The sequence below is a fragment of the Pleurodeles waltl genome, chromosome 1_1, assembly GCF_031143425.1.
Source record: "Pleurodeles waltl isolate 20211129_DDA chromosome 1_1, aPleWal1.hap1.20221129, whole genome shotgun sequence".
Lineage (NCBI taxonomy): Eukaryota > Metazoa > Chordata > Amphibia > Caudata > Salamandridae > Pleurodeles > Pleurodeles waltl.
The window spans coordinates 302,656,557-302,677,429 of NC_090436.1; the positions used below are offsets into that span (position 1 = coordinate 302,656,557).

A 20,873-nucleotide genomic window follows, 5' to 3' on the forward strand; every position below is an offset into this window, starting at 1 on the left:
CCAGCTCCTGTGTTCCAGGGACCACGCTCGTCAGGATGAGAGGGGACCCAGAGGACTGGTGATGCAGATGTTTGGTGCCTGCGTTGGCAGGGGGATGATTCCGTCGACCCACTGGAGATTTCTTCTTGGCTTCCAGTGCAGGGTGAAGGCAGACAGCCCTCAGAGCATGTACCACCAGGAAACAGTCGAGAAAGCTGACAGGATGAGGCGCTACAATGTTGCTGGTAGTCTTCTCGCTACTTTGTTGCAGTTATGCAGGCGTCCTGGAGCAGTCAGCGGTTGATCCTTGGCAGAAGTCAAAGAGGGAAGTGCAGAGGAACTCTGGTGAGCTCTTGCATTCGTTATCTGGTGAGATACCCACAGGAGAAACCCTAAATAGCCCTCAGAGGAGGATTGGCTACAGAGAAAGGTAAGAACCTATCAGGAGGGGTCTCTGACGTCACCTGCTGGCACTGGACACTCAGAGCTGTCCATTGTGCCCTCACACCTCTGCATCCAAGATGGCAGAGGTCTGGGACACACTGGAGGTGCTCTGGGCACCTCCCCTGGGAGGTGCTGGTCAGGGGAGTGGTCACTCCCCTTTCCTTCATCCAGTTTCGCACCAGAGCAGGGCTGGGGGGAATCACTGAACCGGCATTGACTGGCTTATGCAAGGAGGGCACAATCTGTGCCCTTCAAAGCATTTCCAGAGGCCAGGAAGAGGCTACTCCTCTCAGGCCCTTCACACCTATTTCCAAAGGGAGAGGGTGTAACACCCTCTCTCAGGGGAAATCCTTTGTTCTGCCTTCCTGGGACTGGGCTGCCCAGGCCCCAGGGGGGCAGAAACCTGTCTGAGGGTTGGTAGCAGCGGTAGTTGCAGAGAAAACCCTGGTAAGTTAGTTTGGCAGTACCCGGGCTCTATGCTGGAGACCCGGGGATGCATGGAATTGTCCCCCCAACACCAGAATGGTATTTGGGTGACAATTCTATGATCTTAGACATGTTACATGGCCATGTTCGGGGTTACCATTGTGACGCTACATATAGGTGTTGACCTATATGTAGTGCAAGCGTGTAATGGTGTCCCCGCACTCACAAAGTCCAAGGAATTTGCCCTGAACAATGTGGGGACAACTTGGCTAGTGCCAGGGTGTCCACAAACTAAGTAACTTTACACCTAACCTTCACCAAGTGAGGGTTAGACATATAGGTGACTTATAAGTTACTTAAGTGCAGTGTAAAATGGCTGTGAAATAACGTGGACGTTATTTTACTCAGGCTGCAGTGGCAGTCCTGTGTAAGAATGGTCTGAGCTCCCTATGGGTGGCAAAAGAAATGCTGCAGCCCATATGGATCTCCTGGAACCCCAATACCCTGGGTACCTAGGTACCATATACAAGGGAATTATATGGGTGTTCCAGTGTGCCAATGAGAATTGGTAAAATTAGTCACTAGCCTGCAGTGACAATTTTAAAAGCAGAGAGAGCATAAACACTGAGGTTCTGGTTAGCAGAGCCTCAGTGATACGGTTAGGCACCTACACAGGGAACATATACAGGGCATACTTTATTAGCACTGGGGCCCTGGCTAGCAGGATCCCAGTGACACATAGGCAAAAACAAACATACATACAGTAAAAATGGGGGTAACATGCCAGGCAAGATGGTACTTTCCTACAGAAACCATATAAAAGTCTTGCTTTACAAACCGTATTACACGTTCAAAGCAATGGTAAATATGGGTCACAGTTATAGTTTACAGGAAATAATGAGTGACCACATTTTTAACATCTGTTTACAAACATCTTTAGTTACTTTTCGCAAGTGCCAATGTCATCTATATAGGACCATGACTTTTCACAGATGATTACACTATCACTGACTTTATAGTATGGCTTTGGTGATGTAGATAGATCCTTACTGCACCCACAGCCAGGACCGATTTGTCAGCAGCAGAAGTTGCTCCTCTGCCCCTGGCGGGACTTCACACCAGTGGCTCACAACCCTGCTATCTGTACTTTCCAACCTCTTCATGCCTGTGATAGCTTTATCCAAAGCTTTTCACACACTGCAAGCCAGACCACACGGTCTACTGCGTCCATGCAGTATTGTTTAGATGGCCCAGAACACTAGGGGCATATTTATACTTGTTTTGCGCTGAATTTCTATTTTTTTTTTTACACAAATTTGGTGCAAACCTAACTCCATATTTATACTATGGCGCTAGACCCATCTAGCGCCAAATTTATGGAGTTAGTCATTTATTGGACGTGAAAACCTACTTGCGTCAATGAGATGCAAAGTAGATGTTCCAGTGCAAAAAATGACTCTCTGGGCTTAGCGTCATATTTATCCCCTGTGCTGAAATTGGAGAGAGGGTTGTCAAATAATTTTGCAAAGCATGCTTTGCACCATTATTTAATGCTTGGGTCAGGGCAGGTGTTAGGGGACCTGTGGGCCTATTTAAGCCCACAGGTGCCCTCCCCAGGGACACCCCGACCAACAGAGGGACAGCGGAGGATGGGGGACCCCATCCCAGGTAAATATTTTATTTTTTAAAGTGCCACTGGGGGCCCTGAAATGGGCCCCGCTACATGGCACTAGGTGCAATGGACATGCCCAGGGGACCCCATCCCCTTTGCTGGCCATTGGGGTGGTGGAGTCATGTGGTATGGATGGTTTTGTGTCAGCACATGACACTAGGCTGGTTACTTTTTTTTTTTTTTAAGCTAACCTGCCTAACATGTTTTGGTGCAAAACCTCCTTCTTCCATACCGCCAGCCCCACCCGGTTAATGTAAAAAAAATATATATTTACGCTAGCCTACCCTTTGCACCGGCTTGCACTATTCTATATATACATATGGTGCCGGGCTGGTGCTCAGAAATGGTGCAAGCCACTGCTAACCTTTTTGATGCAAAACTGCACTATTGCAGTTTTCCACCAAAAAGTATAAATCAGGTCCCAAAGGGGCGTATTTAAACTCCATTTGTGCCGAATTAGCGTCATTTTTTCTGATGCAAATTCGGCGCAAAATTAACTCCATATTTATATTTTGACATTAGACCAGTCTAGCGTCAAAATATTGGCATTTGCATCATTTTTTAGATGTGTGAACCTACCTTGCGTCAATGAGATGCAAGGTATGCATTTACAGCTAAAAAGTGGTGCTGGCCCCATATTTATCCCTCAGCTAAAGTGATGCACTGGTGGGAGGAGGGGCTACATAATGGTGCAAAGCTTGCTTTTCACCATTATTTAATGCCTAGGTCAGAACAGGCGTTATGGGACATGTTGACCCATTTCCATGGTTGAACACCATGGAATGGGTCCACAGGTGCCCTCCTCAAGCCCCAGGAACACACACACCAGTAGGGCACCGGAGAATGGGGGACCCCATCCCAGGTAAGTATAAGTATTCTTGTTTTTTAAAGTGCCACGGGGGGGCCTGCATGGCACAGGGTACAGTGGCCATGCCCAGGGGACACTGGGCCCCTGTGCTGGGCATAGGGTTGATGGGCATGACTCCTGTCTTTTCTAAGACAGGAGTCATGTGGTATAGATGGTTTTGTGTCAGAAAATGATGCTAGGCTGGTTGGAGGGAATTATTTTTTTGCCTCTCACCAGCCTAGCGTCATTTTGAGGTGCAAAAACCCTCTTCTCCCATACTGCCTCCCCCACCGGGTAATGTCTTTTTTTTTTTTTTTAACGCTAGCCCACCCTTTGCGCGGGCTTGCGGCATTCCATAAATTTGGCACCCGGCTGGTGCTCTGGAATGGCACAAGCCGGCACTACACTTTTTGGTGCAAAACTGCACTAACGCAGTTTTGCGTCAAAAAGTATAAATCAGGGTCATGGTGCTTTCCTGCTCTCTCCTTATCACACAACTACTTTGAGTGCTGCGCTGTGTAGCACGACAGGTTTGTGAATCTGGGCCCGTGTCCAACCAAATAAATGTTAAATGTACTTACAATGAGTATCGCCATTGCTGCTCCCTGTAGAAGGCCAGTCAACACATCACTCCAGTGGTGTTTATAATCAGATACTCGTGAAAGCCCTACGTAGATGGAGGACGCAACAAGTGCAAATTGAATTGTTGGGCGCAACAATCTTGCCCAGTCTCCTTTCATTCTGGACTGGAGATAAAGCTGCATGGGAAAACAAACAAACTCTGATAAATCTCTACATAATGCTTTATATTAGAGTAACAAATTATGTCATAAAACTCTGCATTAACATTCCTCAAAATAATGGTTATCAAATTTTCTGAAGACTTTCAAAGACTAGGACAACCAAAAACTGTTTAAAAAATATATATTTAAGGGAATATTTATAATCCCCTATCGCCACCTTAGCATCATTATTTTTGACGTTTATGTGGCCCACTGAGGCCGAAATTCCTACGTCGTATTTACAGTGCATGCATTGCGCCACTCTGTAATTCTTTGAGATACATTATGCCTGCCCCAGGCATAATGTATGCAAAGGGGGCCCCCCCAGGGCCCCCAATCCATTAGAGGAACTGAAAAAACTGTCACAAGAAAATCTGAGATTTCCTTGCGCCTTTTTTTGGCACTTTTAACGCCTGCTCAGAGCAGACATTAAATGGGGGCTTCCATTATTTAGAATGGGCCCCTATGTACTCTGCAGGAGTAGCAACAAAATCTGGTGCTACTCTTGCAGAGCACATCAATAGTGTCATGAAAAATTACGCTATTGCCCTCCACCCTGTGCAATAGTACGCCGTATTTTAAATACAGTGCACACATTGTGGAGGTAGGGGGCGCAGGGAAAGTGTGGCGCTGCACTTGGTGCAGCGCTACTTTTCATAAATTTACCCCTTACTTTCTTATGGTGTACATCATAACGGTCTGTTCTAACATAAGAAATGGAAATATGATTTTTTGCAACTAGGCAGCGGTTAGGCTAGTTAGTTTACTGCTCACCATAGGGTATATTTATGGGCCACATTGCGTCGCTTTTGCACCATGCAACATGGTGCAAGCGCAACAGTACTCTAAAATGAGATTTATGAAGCCGCACAAAGCCACCTTCCGTGGCCCTGGGTGGTTTCATAAATCTCGAGTAAAGCAACAGAAAATAAATCACTGCATTGCTTTACTTTGCCTCAGGGAGGCATTCTGTGGGTGTTACCATGCAACATCTATGGATTTTGATGCATTCCCGGATTTACCAGAGGTAGTAGACCTGGGAATTCGCCAAAAACCTACACCTCCCCAGGTGAGTGCAAACTTCCTTTTATACATATAGAGCAGCGACGCAAACCTCCCTGTCATACAGAGCAGTTACAGAAAAATAGCAGTACTGCAAGTTTCCCTTCTCCTTTAACAGAGGAACTCAAAGTGAGCAAACCAAGGGGCATGTTTATGAGCCCCCTGCGCCACCGGAGTGTCACTTTTTGGCAGACTACAAAATCATGGGACATATTTACAGGCCCCTTGGTGCAGGGCAGCACTGCAAGTCACCTTGCTGTGCTGCCCTGTACCACATGGAAAGGGCAGAAATGCACCGTATTTAAAAGATAAAGGCCCATATTTATACTTTTTGACGCACAACTGCGCCAACGCAGTTGTGCGTCAAAAATTTTACCGCCAGCTATCGCCATTCCAACGCGCCATGCGGGTGCCTTATTTATGGAATGACGTTAGCCGGCGCTGCGGACTGGTGTGCTTAAAAAAAAATGACTCACACCAGGCACCGCCGGCGTATGGGGAAAATGGAGGTTGGGTGTCAAAAAATGGGGCAAGTCAGGTCTGAGGCAAAATTCAGGCCTCAACCCGATTTGCACCATTTGTTTTTGACGCACAACCCCCATGGGAATGACTCCTGTCTTAGCAAAGACAGGAGTCATGCCCCCTTGCCCAATGGCCATGCCCAGGGGACTTGTGTCCCCTGGGCATGGTCATTGGGCAAGGGGGCATGTAGGGGGGCCCAAATCAGGCCCCCCTATGCCACAAAACAAATACAAAAACAAAATACTTACCAGAACTTACCTTTCCTTCCCTGGGATGGGTCCCTCCATCCTTGGTTGTCCTCCTGGGGTGGGCAAGGGTGGCAGGGGGTGTCCCTGGGGGCATGGGAGGGCACCTCTGGGCTCCTTCTGAGCCCACAGGTCCCTTAACGCCTGCCCTGACCCAGGCGTTAAAAAACAGCGCCCATCAGGCTGTGCGCCGTTTTTTAAGGCCTGCCCCCTCCTGTGCGTCAAAATGACAGAGTATAAATATGGGGCACAGGCCTTAAAGTCATTTTTTGGAAGGGAACGCCTACCTTGCATATAATTTACACAAGGCTGGTTCCCCCTTCCAAAAAATGGCGCACATGGTGGAACTTTGACGCCCGCTGCGTCGGACGTCAAAGTATAAATATGGGGCAGGGTTTGCGCCGATTGTGTGTCTAAAATTTTGATGCACATTCGGCGCAAAGAGAGTATAAATATGCCCCATAGTGCATTCCTGTCCTTTCCTCTTGCACTAGCGCACAAATTGCTGCCTAGGGCCAATGCAGGTACACTTGCACCAGGGTGTATGTGGTGTCAGCAGGATTGTTTTTGTGGAGGAAGGGACACCTTCCTGCCTAAAAACAATCCTGGGAAGCATTTTCCTCTGTGTTCTGCAGAATGCAGCCACACAGAAAGAGGAAACAACTAGGAGAAATAAAGATACGTCTCCTTGTTACACCATATCTACAAAGCCATGAAAAGCCATACACAGTGGCTTTGCATGGACTCCTAGAAATAGGTCTGCACTCTGCTCCGCCGAAGCGTCATAAAAAATAATGCACCACCGGCAAAAGGGACTTGTAAATATGCACGTAGTTCATAAATATTCTGGGGGACGTATTTACAAGAGACTTGTGCCACCGGAGCATCATTTCTCTCGCTTTTTTTTTGTTCAAATCAGCGACACAAACCTCTCAACCTTATCTATGAGGACACACAAAGCCACTTGCATGGCTTTCCATGGCCTCATCGGTATGGAGTAAGACAAAGCAACACAAGTTGCTGAATTGTCTTACTGTAAGGGGGGCGTTCTATGGACATGGCAGTGGATTTTCCCATGCAACATCCAGGGAGTTTGACGCTACCCCATATTTACAAGAGCCTGTAAACCTGGGGCAGATCCAAAATCTTCTCCCCAGAAAACACGTAACAAGAAGAAATACATTAAAGTCTCATTTTTCCTGTTTCCATGTGTGCATTCTGAGCACACTTAGACAGAGGAAAACAAGATTCTGGATTGTTTTTGTGCAGGAAGGTGATCCTTCTTGCCCAAAACAATCCTGCAAGCAGTTCAGGCACCCTTGCACCATGGTGCATTGGACTGGGTGGGGTGGGGTGGGGTGGAGTAGGGTGGGGTGGGCTGGATGGAGTGGGTTGGACTGAACTGGGGTGGGGTAGAGTGGATTGGAACAGAGAGGGTGAATTGGAGAAGTGTGTGGTGTATTGGAGGAGATGGGTTGGATTGAAGTGTGGGGCAGATTGGGGTGGGATGGATTGGGCTTCAGTGGAACGGATTGGGCTTCAGTGGAACGGATTGGGTGGTGTTTGTTGGGTTTGATTAGGGTGGCTTGGAGTGGACTGTACTGTGATGGATTGGATCGGATCGGGGTGGGGTGTACTGAACTGGGGTGAATTGCATTGAGGTGAGGTGGATTGGATTGGCATGAATTGGAATGGGGTGGGTGTACAAAATTGGGGTGGGTGAGTGGATTGGAGTAAACTGGATTGGATTTAGGCCCATATTTATACTTTTTGACGCTAAACTGCGCTAACGCAGTTTAGCGTCAAAAAATTTAGCGCCGTCTAACGCCATTCTGAAGCGCCATGCGGGCGGCGTATTTATGGAATGGCGTTAGCCGGCGCTGGCAGACCGGCGCTGCCTGGTGTGCGTGGAAAAAAACCACGTAGACCAGGCAGCGCCGGCGTAGGGGGAAAATGGCGTTAGGGCGTCTTAAAATGGGGCAAGTCAGGTTGAGGCAAAAAAATCGCCTCAACCCGATTTGCGCCATTATTTTCGACGCCCAGACGCCATTTAAATGACTCCTGTCTTAGTAAAGACAGGAGTCATGCCCCCTTGCCCAATGGCCATGCCCAGGGGACTTATGTCCCCTGGGCATGGTCATTGGGCATAGTGGCATGTAGGGGGGCACAAATAAGGCCCCCCTATGCCACACAAAAAAAATTTAAAAATATAAAAAATAATACTTACCTGAACTTACCTGAATGTCCCTGGGGTGGGTCCCTCCATCCTTGGGTGTCCTCCTGGGGTGGGCAGGGGTGGCAGGGGGGGTCCCTGGGGCAGGGGAGGGCACCTGTGGGCTCATTTTGAGCCCACAGGCCCCTTAACGCCTACCCTGACCCAGGCGTTAAATAGTGGCACAAATGCAGGGTTTTTTGACCCGCCACCTCCCGGGCGTGATTTTTGCCTGGGAGTATAAATACGACGCATTTGCGTCGCCGTCATTTTTTTTAGACGGGAACGCCTTCCTTGCATCTCATTAACGCAAGGAAGGCGTTCACGCAAAAAAATGACGCTCTTTACTCATACTTTGGCGCTAGACGCGTCTAACGCCAAAGTATAAATATGGCGTTAGTTTTGCGCCGAATTTGCGTCGAAAAAAACGACGCTAATTCGGCGCAAACGGAGTATAAATATGGGCCTTAGTGGGGTGGATTGGAGAGGGGTAGATTAAGGGGGTTTGGGGTGGGTGGGAGTGGAGTAGGGTGGTTTACTTTGGACTGGGATTGGGGTGGATTCAAATGAATTGTATTGGAACGGGATGGACTGGGGTGGTGTGATTGGATTGGAGTGAGGTCGACTGGGTAGCGGTGGACTGGAGTGAGGTGGATTGGATTGGATTGGAGTGGGGTGGGTGGATTGGACTGAGGAGCATTAATGGAGTGAGGTAGATGACTGGGTGGACTGGATTTGAGTGTGGTTGATTGTTTTGGATTGGAGTGGGGCTGTTTGTTTTAGATTGAGTAGGGCATACTGTTTTTGAGTGGTGCAGACTGATTTGGATTAGAGTTGGGTGAATTGGGGTGGGTTGGGAGGATTGGATTGGGGTTAGTGGTTTGAATTGGAGTGGGGTGGATTGTAGTGGGGCAGATTGGGGTGTAGTGAATGATTGCCCCCCCCCCCCCCAAGTGCCCTCCAAAACCCCCAGGTCTGCCCCCCCCCGAGGACACGGGTACTTACCTGCTGGCAGACTGGATCGGAGCACCCCTGATCTCCATAGGCGCCTTTGTGTTTTGGGCACCTCTTTGACCTCTGCACCTGACCGGCCCTCAGCTGCTGGTGTGGTAACTTTGGGGTTGCCCTGAACCCCCAACGGTGGGCTGCCTATGCCCAGGAACTGAGACCTGTAAGTGCCTTACTTACCTCACAGTCTAACCTTTACTTAACTCCCCCAGGAACTGTTGATTTTTGCACTGTGTTCACTTTTAAAATAGCTTATTGCCATTTTTACAAAGACTGTATATGATATTACTTTAATTCAAAGTTCCTAACTTACCTGTGTGAAGTACCGTGCATTTTATGTGTTTAATTCAAATCTTGAACCTGTGGTTCTTAAAATAAACTAAGAAAATATATTTTTCTATATAAAAACTATTGGCCTGGAGTAAGTCTTTGAGTGTGTTACTCATTTATTGCCTGTGTGTGTACAACAAATGCTTAACACTAGCCTCTGATAAGCCTACTGCTCGACCACACTACCACAAAATAGAGCATTAGAATTATCTAATTTTGCCACTATCTTACCTCTAAGGGGAACCCTTAGACTCTGTGCACACTACTTCTTACTTTGAAATAGTATCTACAGAGCCAACTTCCTACAAGCACCTACATGCAAAAACAAAAGAAAACATGAGTGGAAAATGAAAAAAGACGACTTGGCAAAAAAAAAAAAGTTAGCTATAGAAGAAAGTTAGCTATAAAAAAATGAAACTGCAATTTTGTTTGTCCTGCTGGGCACGTTTTTGCCAGTCAAATAAATTAGTACCTTTGTCACGTTGGAAGCAGTGGATGGGCACTTTAAATTGAATCAATGAGTGCTTGGTCTCTACTCCACACCGAGGAATGGAAACGATGCCAGGCCTGAAGTGACAAATTACTAGGCTGTAAAGAAAAGTGCCACGCAAACCAACAAATGTGAGCTACAGGTGGGCCCCAGGCCCTTTACTGTACACAGCAAAGTGTTGCAAGCGAGACGCATGTGCTAGCGCATGCATTCACAGGCTCGACCCTTAAAAATAAAAAGTTAAAAGCAAAAATTCTAGCTTGTGGCTATAAGACTGAGGGGCATATTTATACTTTTGGTGTAAAACTGCACTAATGCAGTTTTGCATCAAAACATTTTGCACCGGCTTGCACCATTCCGGAGCGCCAGCCTGGCGCCATATTTATGGAATGGTGCAAGCCAACGCAAAGGATGGGCTAGCGTAAAAAAAAAAAAGATGCTAGCCGGGTGGCGGTGGCTGTATCGGTTTGGGAGAAGGGGGTTTTGCACCAAAAAAATGACAGGCAGGTTAAAGTAAAACAAATTGACTGACCAGCCTAGCATCATTTTCTGACGCAAAACCATCCATACCATGTGACTCCTGTCTTAGAAAAGACAGGAGTCATACCCACCACCCCAATGGCCAGCACAGGGGACCAGGGTCCCTTGGGCATGGCCACTGCACCCAGTGCCATGTAGGGGGTCCCATTTCAGGGCCCCCAGTGGCACTTTAAAAAATAAAATACTTACCTGGCATGGGGTCCCCATCCTCCACTGTCCCTCTGGTGTGGGTCAGGATGTCCCTGCGGCAGGCACCTGTGGGCTTATTCCATGGTGTTCCACCATGGAAATAGGCCCACAGGTCCTCTATCGCCTTCCCTGACCCAGGTGTTAAATAATGGTACAAAGCAAGCTTTGCGCCATTATTTGACCCCTCCTCCCCCTCTGTGTGACTTTAGCACCGAGGGATAAATATGGCGCTAAGGCCATAGTCATTTTTTGCGCGGGAACGCCTACCTTACATCTCATTGATGCAAGGTAGGTTTCCACGTCCAAAACATGACTAACTCCAGAATTTTTGTCGCTAGACGGATCTAGCGCCGAAGTATAAATAGAAAGTTAGTTTTGCCCCGAATGTACGTTTAAACAAAAAAAAAATTGACAAATTCAGCACAAGAAAAGTATAAATATGTCCCTAAGAATGTACTGTCCATTTACAGCATTTTTTCGAGGCTACTTAGCAAATACAAATATTACTGGATCTGCTGTATCTATGAAATAACACGTGCGCCTTTAAAAACATCACTCGGTAAAACGTGTCCAGTACAGAGCACTACAGTAAGAAGCAGGTGACACTTGAAACGTATTATCCCAGAAAGGGAAGATGCAATTCGACGCCTAACTAAAACGCAAATTCTGTTCACTCTGGAATACAAGTCTCCTGTATTTTTGTCACCCTTCCCGTGCCCCACCACTTTCCCACTTCGAGGTAACACGTGCACGTAGATAACGCGGCAGCATGCGAGTTATTAGAACTGCTAAAGACAGTGGTTTGCCTCTGCTAGTGGAAATATAAGTTCTACTTAAAGATACCTTTAAGTTTTGCCTTGACGCACCAGGCGACGCCCTTTTTCATTCCTAAAGTGTTGTCTTCTTGAAGTGGCCTCTTGCATGTCAGTTTGAAAGACAACCTGGTTTTATGACGGGGACTGGGTTTAATTGCAAGGTAGAGCACATTCCCTGCCTCTAGAATGCCTACATTAGCAAGTTCGTATGGGCCTAGGTGTTAGTGACAGGGAAAGAATAGCCAGGCCTGAGCCTATTTAATAAATGTTACTGAGCCCCACTGCTGCATACTTACCACCACAGCCAGGCTTGAGGACAGGGCATTGTCACTGAAGGGCTCGGGATGTCTAGATGAGACCAGCGTTTTATCACACCCAGCCAAATTGGACTGTAAACCTACTTGGGGCCTGATTTATTTAAGAAAAAAAAAAAAAAACACTTTGCACCGTTTAATGCAAAAACGGCACAGACTTTAAAAATTAAGGCCCATATTTATACTTTTTGCCGCACAACTGCGCCAACGCAGTTGTGCGTCAAAAATTTTACCGCCGGCTAACGCCATTCCAACGCGTCATGCAGGCGCCTTATTTATGGAATGACGTTGGCCGGCGCTGCGGACTGGTGTGAAAAAAAAAAGACTCACACCAGGCAGCGCCGGCGTATGGGAAAATGGAGGTTGGGTGTCAAAAAATGGTGCACGTCAGGTCTGAGGCAAAATTCAGGCCTCAAACCAGATTTGCGCCATTTTTTTTGACGCCCAACCTCCATTGACATGACTCCTGTCTTAGCAAAGACAGGAGTCATGCCCCCTTGCCCAATGGCCATGCCCAGGGGACTTATGTCCCCTGGGCATAGTGGCATGTAGGGGGGCCCAAATCAGGGCCCCCCCATGCCACAAAAAATAAAAATAAATAAAAAAATCGGAAGACAATACATACCCAAACTTACCTTTACTTCCCTGGGATGGGTCCCTCCATCCTTGTGTGTCCTCCTGGGGTGGGCAAGGGTGGCAGGGGGTGTCCCTGGGGGGCAGGGGAAGGCACCTCTGGGCTCCTTCCAAGCCCACAGGTCCCTTAACGCCTGCCCTGACCCAGGCGTTAAAAAACGGCGCACATCAGGCTGTGCGCCGTTTTTTAAGGCCCACCCCCTCCTGTGCCTCAAAATGACGTCAGAGTATAAATAAGGGGCACAGGCCTTAAAGTCATTTTTTGGAAGGGAACGCCTACCTTGCATATAATTAACGCAAGGCTGGTTCCCCCTTCCAAAAAATGACTCATATGGTGGAATTTTGACGCCCGCAGGGTCGGACGTCAAAGTATAAATATGGGGCAGGGTTTGCGCCGATTGTGCGTCAAAAATTTTGACGCACATTCGGCGCAAACAGAGTATAAATATGCCCCTTAACGCCATATTTATATTTTGACGCTAGACACCATTTTTTGGATGTGTGCACCTACCTTGTGTCATATTTATACTTTTTGGTGCAAAAATTAAAAAAAATTGGCACCCGGCTGGCGAATTGGAATGATGCAAGCCAACTTTTCGGCGCAAAACTGCACACACAAAGTCTAAATATGGGAGTTGGTGCCAAGCGCCAATGGAAGCATCCTTGACCTTCCTGCACTAAAACAATTCTGAGAGGCTTTTTCTTATTTCTATGTATGCTGCAGAACACAGCACACAGAGGAAAAAAGCGAGGAGAAATGAAAATATTTCTCCTTGTTACACCTCCCCTGAAGTTTATATTGGTGATCGGCTTCCTTTAGAAGTGCTCTGTCTTCTACCCTGCCTTCAGAATGCAGTCTGTCCAAGCAAACAGTGGCCCATATTTATACTTTTTGACCCAAAACTGCGCCAACGCAGTTTTGCGTCAAAAAAATTAGCGCCAGCTAACGCCATTCTGAAGCGCCATGCGGGCGCCGTATTTATTGAATGACGTTAGCCGGCGTTAGCCGCCGGTGCTGTCTGGTGTGCGTTAAAAAAAACGACGTACACCAGGCAGCGCCGGCGTAGGGAGAAAATGGCATATGGGCGTCCAGAAATGGTGCAAGTCAGGCTGAGGCAAAAAATTCGCCACAACCCGATTTGCGCCATTTTTTTACGACGCCCATCCCCCATTGAAATGACTCCTGTCTTAGCAAAGACAGGAGTCATGCCCCCTTGCCCAATGGCCATGCCCAGGGGACTTATGTCCCCTGGGCATGGTCATTGGGCATAGTGGCATGTAGGGGGGCACAAATCAGGCCCCCCTATGCCACAAAAAATAAAAATACTTACCTGGACTTACCTTAATGTCCCTGGGGTGGGTCCCTCCATCCTTGGGTGTCCTCCTGGGGTGGGCAAGGGTGGCAGGGGGTGTCCCTGGGGGCTTGGGAGGGCACTTCTGGGCTCATTCTGAGCCCACAGGTCCCTTAACGCCTGCCCTGACCCAGGTGCTAAAATCCGGCGCAAATGCAGGTTTTTTAGTCCCGCCCACTCCCGGGCGTCATTTTTGCCCGGGAGTATAAATACGACGCATATGCATCGCAGTCATTTTTTAAGACGGGAACGCCTACCTTGCATATCATTAACGCAAGGAAGGTGTTCACGCAAAAAAATGACGCTAACTCCATGAACTTTGGCGCTAGACGTGTCTAACGCCAAAGTATAAATATGGAGTTAGTTTTGCGAGAATTTGCGTCGAAAAAAACGACGCAAATTCGGTGCAAACGGAGTATAAATATGCCCCAGTGTCTTTAAATAGAATAGCCTCACAACACAATCCATGGGAGTGACTAAGGATCGTATTTATAGGCCCCTAGCGCCACAGAAGTGTCACTTTTAGTGACGCTCCTGTGGCCCTAAGCACATCACCGTATTTCCAAAGTGGCATTATGCCACTTTTTCTGGCTTAACGTCACCTTGTAAATCTGGCCCCTTCCCACGCAGCACTGTGCGTGAAAGGGGCGTGCAGTGGGTGTTGCTGTGGGCGTGCCACCGCAACACCCATTGCATTTTGACGCTGCCTCAGATTAATGAAATTTCATAAACCTGAGGCAGCGCCAAAATCCAACGCCACCCCTAGGGATGGCGTTAGCAGGGCGCAACGAGGAGGAATACTTTTATTCCTCCTCATTTTTTGCTTTTTCAATGTGTGCTGCATTCTGCCACACGCATAGAAAAAGCAAAATGCCAGAAATTATTGTTTATGTGCAGGAAGGGACACCTTCCCGCACATAAACCATCACACCCGTCAATGCGGACATCCTTGCATGATGGTGCAAGGATGCCTGCGCTGGCACTGGCCGCTAAATTTAGCGCCAGCGCAGGGGGAAACACAGGGGTGCGCTGTATTCACTTAAATATGGCACATCCCTGCGTTTCTAAAGTGACGCAGCGTGGCGCCTCCTATTTTTGGCTCAGCACCGCACTGCGCAACTTTTCTTTAAATCTGGCTCTAAAGGGTTTACATCTGGATGTCAGCCGCAGTGATATGTGTATCAAAAGGATATCCCAAGGCCTCAGTCCTACTCGTTAAGAATTTTTGATCAGCTCCAACTCCTTCCGGAAATGTGCTCTGATTCACTGAGAGAACACTAGCAAGGAACCTAAATGCACCCTTTGAAGTATACGGAAGAGCCTAGCATGCCCTTCCTCCAGTGTGTCCCACCCAGCTCACAGGAAAGCAGCAATGCACAAATCTGTCTAGTGGGATTACTCTACCCCCTGATGACCCTCCAGTTAGCCCTGGGTCTCCCAACAGGGCACCCAGGGGCATATTTATACTCTGTTTGCGCAAATGTGGTTCAAACATTTTGACGCACATTCGGCACAAACCTTGCCCCATATTTAAACTGTGACACCTGAGACCGCGGACGTCAAAATTCTTCTGAGAGTCATTTTTTGGATGCAGGAAACTGCCTTGCGTTAATGACTTGCATGGTAGGCGTTCCCGACCAAAAAATGACTTTAAGGCCTGTGCGCCTTATTTATACTCCAGCGTCATTTTGACGCACAGGAGGTGGCAGGCCTTAAGGGAGCTGTGGGCTCACTTCCATGGTCTCTGGCCATGGAAGGAGTCCAGAGGTGCCCTTCCCTGCCCCCAGGGACTCCCCCTGCCACCCTCGCCCACCCGTGGAGGACACCCATGGATGAGAGGACCCATCCCAGGTAAGTACAGGTAAGGTGAGGTAAATTATTATTATTTCTTTTTTAAAGTGGCATAGGGGGGCCTAATATGCCCCCCCCCCCCTCCTACATGCCACTGTGCCCAATGGCCATGCCCATGGGACAAAAGTCCCCTGCGCATGGCCATTGGGCAAGGGGGCATGACTCCTGTCTTTGCTAAGACAGGAGTCATTTCAATGGGGGTTGTGCATCAAAAAATGGCACAAGTCCGGTTTGAGGCATGATTTTTTGCCTCAAACCTGACTTGCACCATTTTTTGACGCATAACCCCCATTTTCCCCTACGCTGGCGCTGCCTGGTTTGAGTCTTTTTTTTGTCTTCACTCTGACCAGTCCGCAGCGCCGGCTAACGTCATTCCTTAAATAAGGCGCCGGCTTGGCGCATAGGAATGGCGTTGGCCACCGGTAAAATTTTCGACTCACACCAGCGCCAGTTTGCGTCAAAAAGTATAAATATGGGCCCCAGAGTCTTCCATGAATTGACCATTCACAGGCAACCGTACACCCAGTATATGTATATAACACACACACAAAAGTACTGTGCAGCACTACACACTTTGGGTGCCCCTCCTGGCTCAATAAGACCACAATCCGTGAGACAGGCCTATGTCATACTACACACATGATCCACGTTCGCCCATGACAACAAAAATCAGCATCAGGGAACCAGACATTCTCAAAATTGGGGCATTCAGTGCAGGGGTATTGGTGCAACACCATGCAAGTGACCTTTCTGTGCCAACAGACAGCTTTTGGTGAGACTGTTATATTTACAAATCTCATTCCATCTGTCTCACCTTAGTACTTTGAGGCAGCCTTAGCGAGACAAAAGTGGCCATTTAACAAAAACATGACATTAGGGCCCCGGTTTGTACTTTTTGGTGCAAAACTGCATCAACGCAGTTTTGCACCAAAACGTTTAGCACCGGCTTGCACCATTTCGAAGCACCAGCCGGGCACCATATTTATGGAAAGGTGCAAGCCAGTTCAAAGATTAGGCTAGCGTAAAAAAAAACAATTAGGTTAGCCCGGTGGGGCAGGTAGTATGGAAGAAGAGGGTTTTGCACCAAAAAAATGACATTAGGCAGTTTAGTGTAAAAAGAAAAATGACTACCCAGCCTAGCATCATTTTGTGATGCAAAACCTTTCATACCACCTGACTCCTGTCTTAGAAAAGACAGGAGTCATGCCCACCACCCCAATGGCCAGCACAGGGGACCAGGGTCCTCTGGGCATGGCCACTGCACCCAGTGCCATGTGGGGAGGCCCACTTCAGGGTCCCCAATGGCCGTCTGGTGTGGGTAGGGGTGTCCCTGGGGCGGGCACCTGTGGGCTTATTCCATGGTATTCCACCATGGATAAAGGCCCACAGGTCTAATGCCTGCCCTGACCCAGGTGTTAAATAATGGTGCAAAGCAAGCTTTGCACCTTTATTTGACCCCCCTCCTACCTCCTGTGCATGATTTTAGCACAGGGGGATAAACATGGCGCTATGGCCATAGTCATTTTTTTGCACGGGAACACCTACTTTGCATCTAATTGACGCAAAGTACGTTTCCACATGTAAAAAATTATTAACGCCATAAATCTGGCGCTAGACGGGTCTAGCGCTAAAGTATAAATATGGAGTTAGTTTTGCACCAAATTTGCGTTAAAAAAAAAAAATGCAACTTTGGTGCAAAACAAGTATAAATATGCCCCTAGGTGAGGGTAGTAAAAGAACACAGTCACAGAGCACTGTAGAGCATTGCAACTGGCATAAAGAAGGCCTTCAGGCAGAGTACAGAGGCATCTATTCACCACTCTCCATCATTTTCCAATAGATGTTACATGGGTGTTCCTGTGTATCCTCCTATGTATTCTGACACAAATGCATATTCACTAATGTCAGTAAACATGACTTTGCCCCAAAATGGTGCACTTACCCAAGACAAGCGTAAAGAGGAGAAATAGTTATTTCTCCTCATTACTTTTTCTTTAAATGTGTGTTGCACAATGCAGTACACATATGACAAGGAATAAGCCTCGCAGGATAGTTTTTGTGCACCAAAGTATGCCTTCCTGCACTAAAACTACTCTAAACACAATGCAGACATCCTTGTGTCGTGGCACAAGGGTGCCAGCATTGGTGCAAGGCAGAAAGAATCGCACCAGTGATATCAGAGCAACAGCAGTCTGAAAGACAGGCCTATGCCATATCACACGCGCATGATCCATGTTCTCCCATGACAAAAACAAATAAAAATAAAAATTAGGGATTGAGACATCATGACATTTAGGGGACTCAGAGCAGGCATATGCATCCATCACATGCAAGGGACTTTTCCATCTGAACAGACACATTTTGGGGAGACTTATATTTGCACAAAGCTCATTCCAACTGTCTCACCTCTGTGTTTTGAGACAGCGTTAGGGAGACAAAAGGGACCATTTACAAGCAAACATAACATCAAGGCCTATAATTATACTTTTTGACACAAAAAGTATAACGCCAGCTACCACCATTCCAACGCGGCAGCCGGGTGCCTTATTTATGAAATGACGGTAGCCAGCGCTGCGGCCTGGTTAGCGTCAAAATCAATGACGGTAACCAGACAGCAGAGGCGTAGGGAAGACTGGAGGTTGTGCACCAAAGAATGGTGCAAGTCAGGTTAGAGTCAAAAATATTGGCTCTAACCTGACTAGTGTCATTTTTTGACGCACAACCCCCATGGAAATGACTCCTGTCTTAGCAAAGTCCTGTCATGCCCCCCTGCCCAAATGGCCATGCCCAGGGGACATCTGTCCCCTGGGTATGGCCATTGGGCACAGTGGTATTAGGTCCCCCATGCCACTTCTACGTTAAAAAAAAAACAACAAAAAAAACTTACCTCTACTTACCGTAGATGGTCCCCCCCCCCCCCCCCCACATCCATGGGTGTCCTCCAGGGGAGGGCGAGGGCGGCAGGGGGTGTCCCTGGGGGCAGGGAAGGACACCTGTGGACTGCTTCCATGGTCAGAGACCATGGAAATGAACCCACAGGTCCCTTAACGTCTGCCCTGACCCAGGCGTTAAAAAATTAAACTGGTTTAGTCATTTTTTAAGGCCCTCCCCCTCACAAGCTCCATTTTTGCACGGGAGTATAAATAAGGCGCAAATGCCTTTGAGTCATTTTGTGCCCAGGAACGCCTACCCGGTAAAAAAAAAAGACTAACTCCATAAATCTGGCACTAGACGGGTCTAGAGCCAATGTATAAATATGCAGTTAAGTTTGCGCCGAATTTACGTTAAAAAAGACACAAGTCCGGTGCAAACAGAGTATACAATATGCCCCCAAGTGAGAGGAATTAATGAACGCAGTCACAGAGCACTATGCAATATCATGAACAGAATAGGAGGACTTTAGGCAGAGTACAGAGATGGCTTACGAGGCAGCCAGAAGTGCACCAGCACCAAGACTGTAATCCGTGAGACAGGCCCATGTCAAAGCACCTCATTACTTTGTCTTTCCATGTGTGCTGCACAGTGCAGCACAAGGGTGTCTGCACTCTGGTCAGACTAGTTTTTATACAGGAAGGCATACTGTCTTGGACAAGAACTAATCTTTGAGGCTTATTCCTCTGCATTCTGTGGCACACAAAAAAAGGAATAAGCCTCAAAGAATAGTTTTTGTGCAAGAATGTATGCTTTCCTGTGGTATGGATGGTTTTGCGCCTAACGTCAATTTGTGGTGCAAAACCCCCTTCTCCCATACCGCCACCCCCACCCGGCGAAAGTTTTTTTCTTTTTTTCCTTTTTTAACACTAGCCTACCCTTTGCACCGGCTTGCACCATTCTATAAATATGGTGCCCAGCTGACGCTCAAGAATGGTGCAAGCTGGTGCAAAACTGCATTAGTGCAGTTTTGCACCAAAAAGTATAAATATGCCCTTAAGTTTAGTGAATCTGACCACAGATGTTCATTTCATTTGCAAAAGTAAAGAAAAAACAATTACCGAAGCAAGGCTGTTCATGTTGAAGTTGAGTGGGCCATACATAGCTTGTGCCAGTCCCCAGGCACCTGAGTCATGTCTTGAAATCTTCCTACAGGGAAGTAGTGCAATGGTAAACACGCTTGAAAGATTTGAGGTCAGTGAACTAACCAGCTTATTCAATGTGTGTAAAGTTCTAATATAAAAGAGAGCTCCAAAAAATGGATGGTCAAGCACAGGCTAGGGAAATTATGCTGACTGTTAATGCTGCTTTTTTCTTCCTTTCACTGGAAACGTTTAAGCATACATGCCCCCATGCAGTGCGGTTAGGATGAAGAGGTAAATCATGTCAGTCTGCTTTCATGAACACATGCAACATTTATTAGATTCTTGTCACCGGTTCAACTATCCATTAAAAATAGATCTTGGCCGCAAGCCATTTGCCAGGTCTCCTTCGTTGCCACAGCTGCTCAGGGCTGTACCATTTTTTTTTTTTAAGCACTAAAACAGACTGCAGCTTTTAAAAGAAATGGTTTAACAATAAAGTACAAGGCACCACAAATAATTTTTACCTCATTCTTTCTCCCTACTGAGGACCAGATTTATACTCGGTTTGCATTGAAAAAGTTTACCGCCGTCTAGTGCCATTCCAAGACGCCGGCCGGGCATCTTGTTTATAGAATGGCACAATCCGGTGCAAAGGGTGGGCTAACGTCAAGGAAAATGACATTAGCCAGGTGGGGGTAGCGGTATGGGAGAAGGGGGTTTTGCACCAAGAAATTATGGCCCATATTTATACTTTTTGACGCTAAACTGCGCTAACGCAGTTTAGCGTCAAAAAGTTTTGCGCCGTCTAACGCCATTCTGAAGCGCCATGCGGGCGCCGTATTTATGGAATGGCGTTAGACGGCGCAATCAGACCGGCGCTGCCTGGTTTGCGTGGGAAAAAACCACGTAGACCAGACAGCGCCGGCGTAGGGGGAAGATGGCGCATGGGCGTCTTAAAATGGGGCAAGTCAGGTTACGTCGAAAAAATCGTCTTAACCCGACTTGCGCCATTTATTTTCGACGCCCATCCCCCATCAACATGACTCCTATCATTGTAAAGATAGGAGTCATGCCCCCTTGCCCAATGGCCATGCCCAGGGGACTTCTGTCCCCTGGGCATGGTCATTGGGCATAGTGGCATGTA

The 20,873-nt window shown here is 47.5% G+C and overlaps 1 protein-coding gene across 3 annotated transcripts in view; it reads right to left on the reverse strand.

Moving 5' to 3' along the window:
• PLPP1 (phospholipid phosphatase 1) overlaps positions 1-20,873 on the reverse strand; it is a 220,090-nt gene that overhangs the window by 2,018 nt on the left and 197,199 nt on the right. For all 3 annotated transcript variants that reach the window (XM_069222113.1, XM_069222132.1, XM_069222122.1), the window contains one exon: positions 3,950-4,126. In XM_069222113.1, coding sequence (XP_069078214.1) covers positions 3,950-4,126 — 177 coding nt within the window. The remainder of the gene's footprint in view (positions 1-3,949; positions 4,127-20,873) is intronic.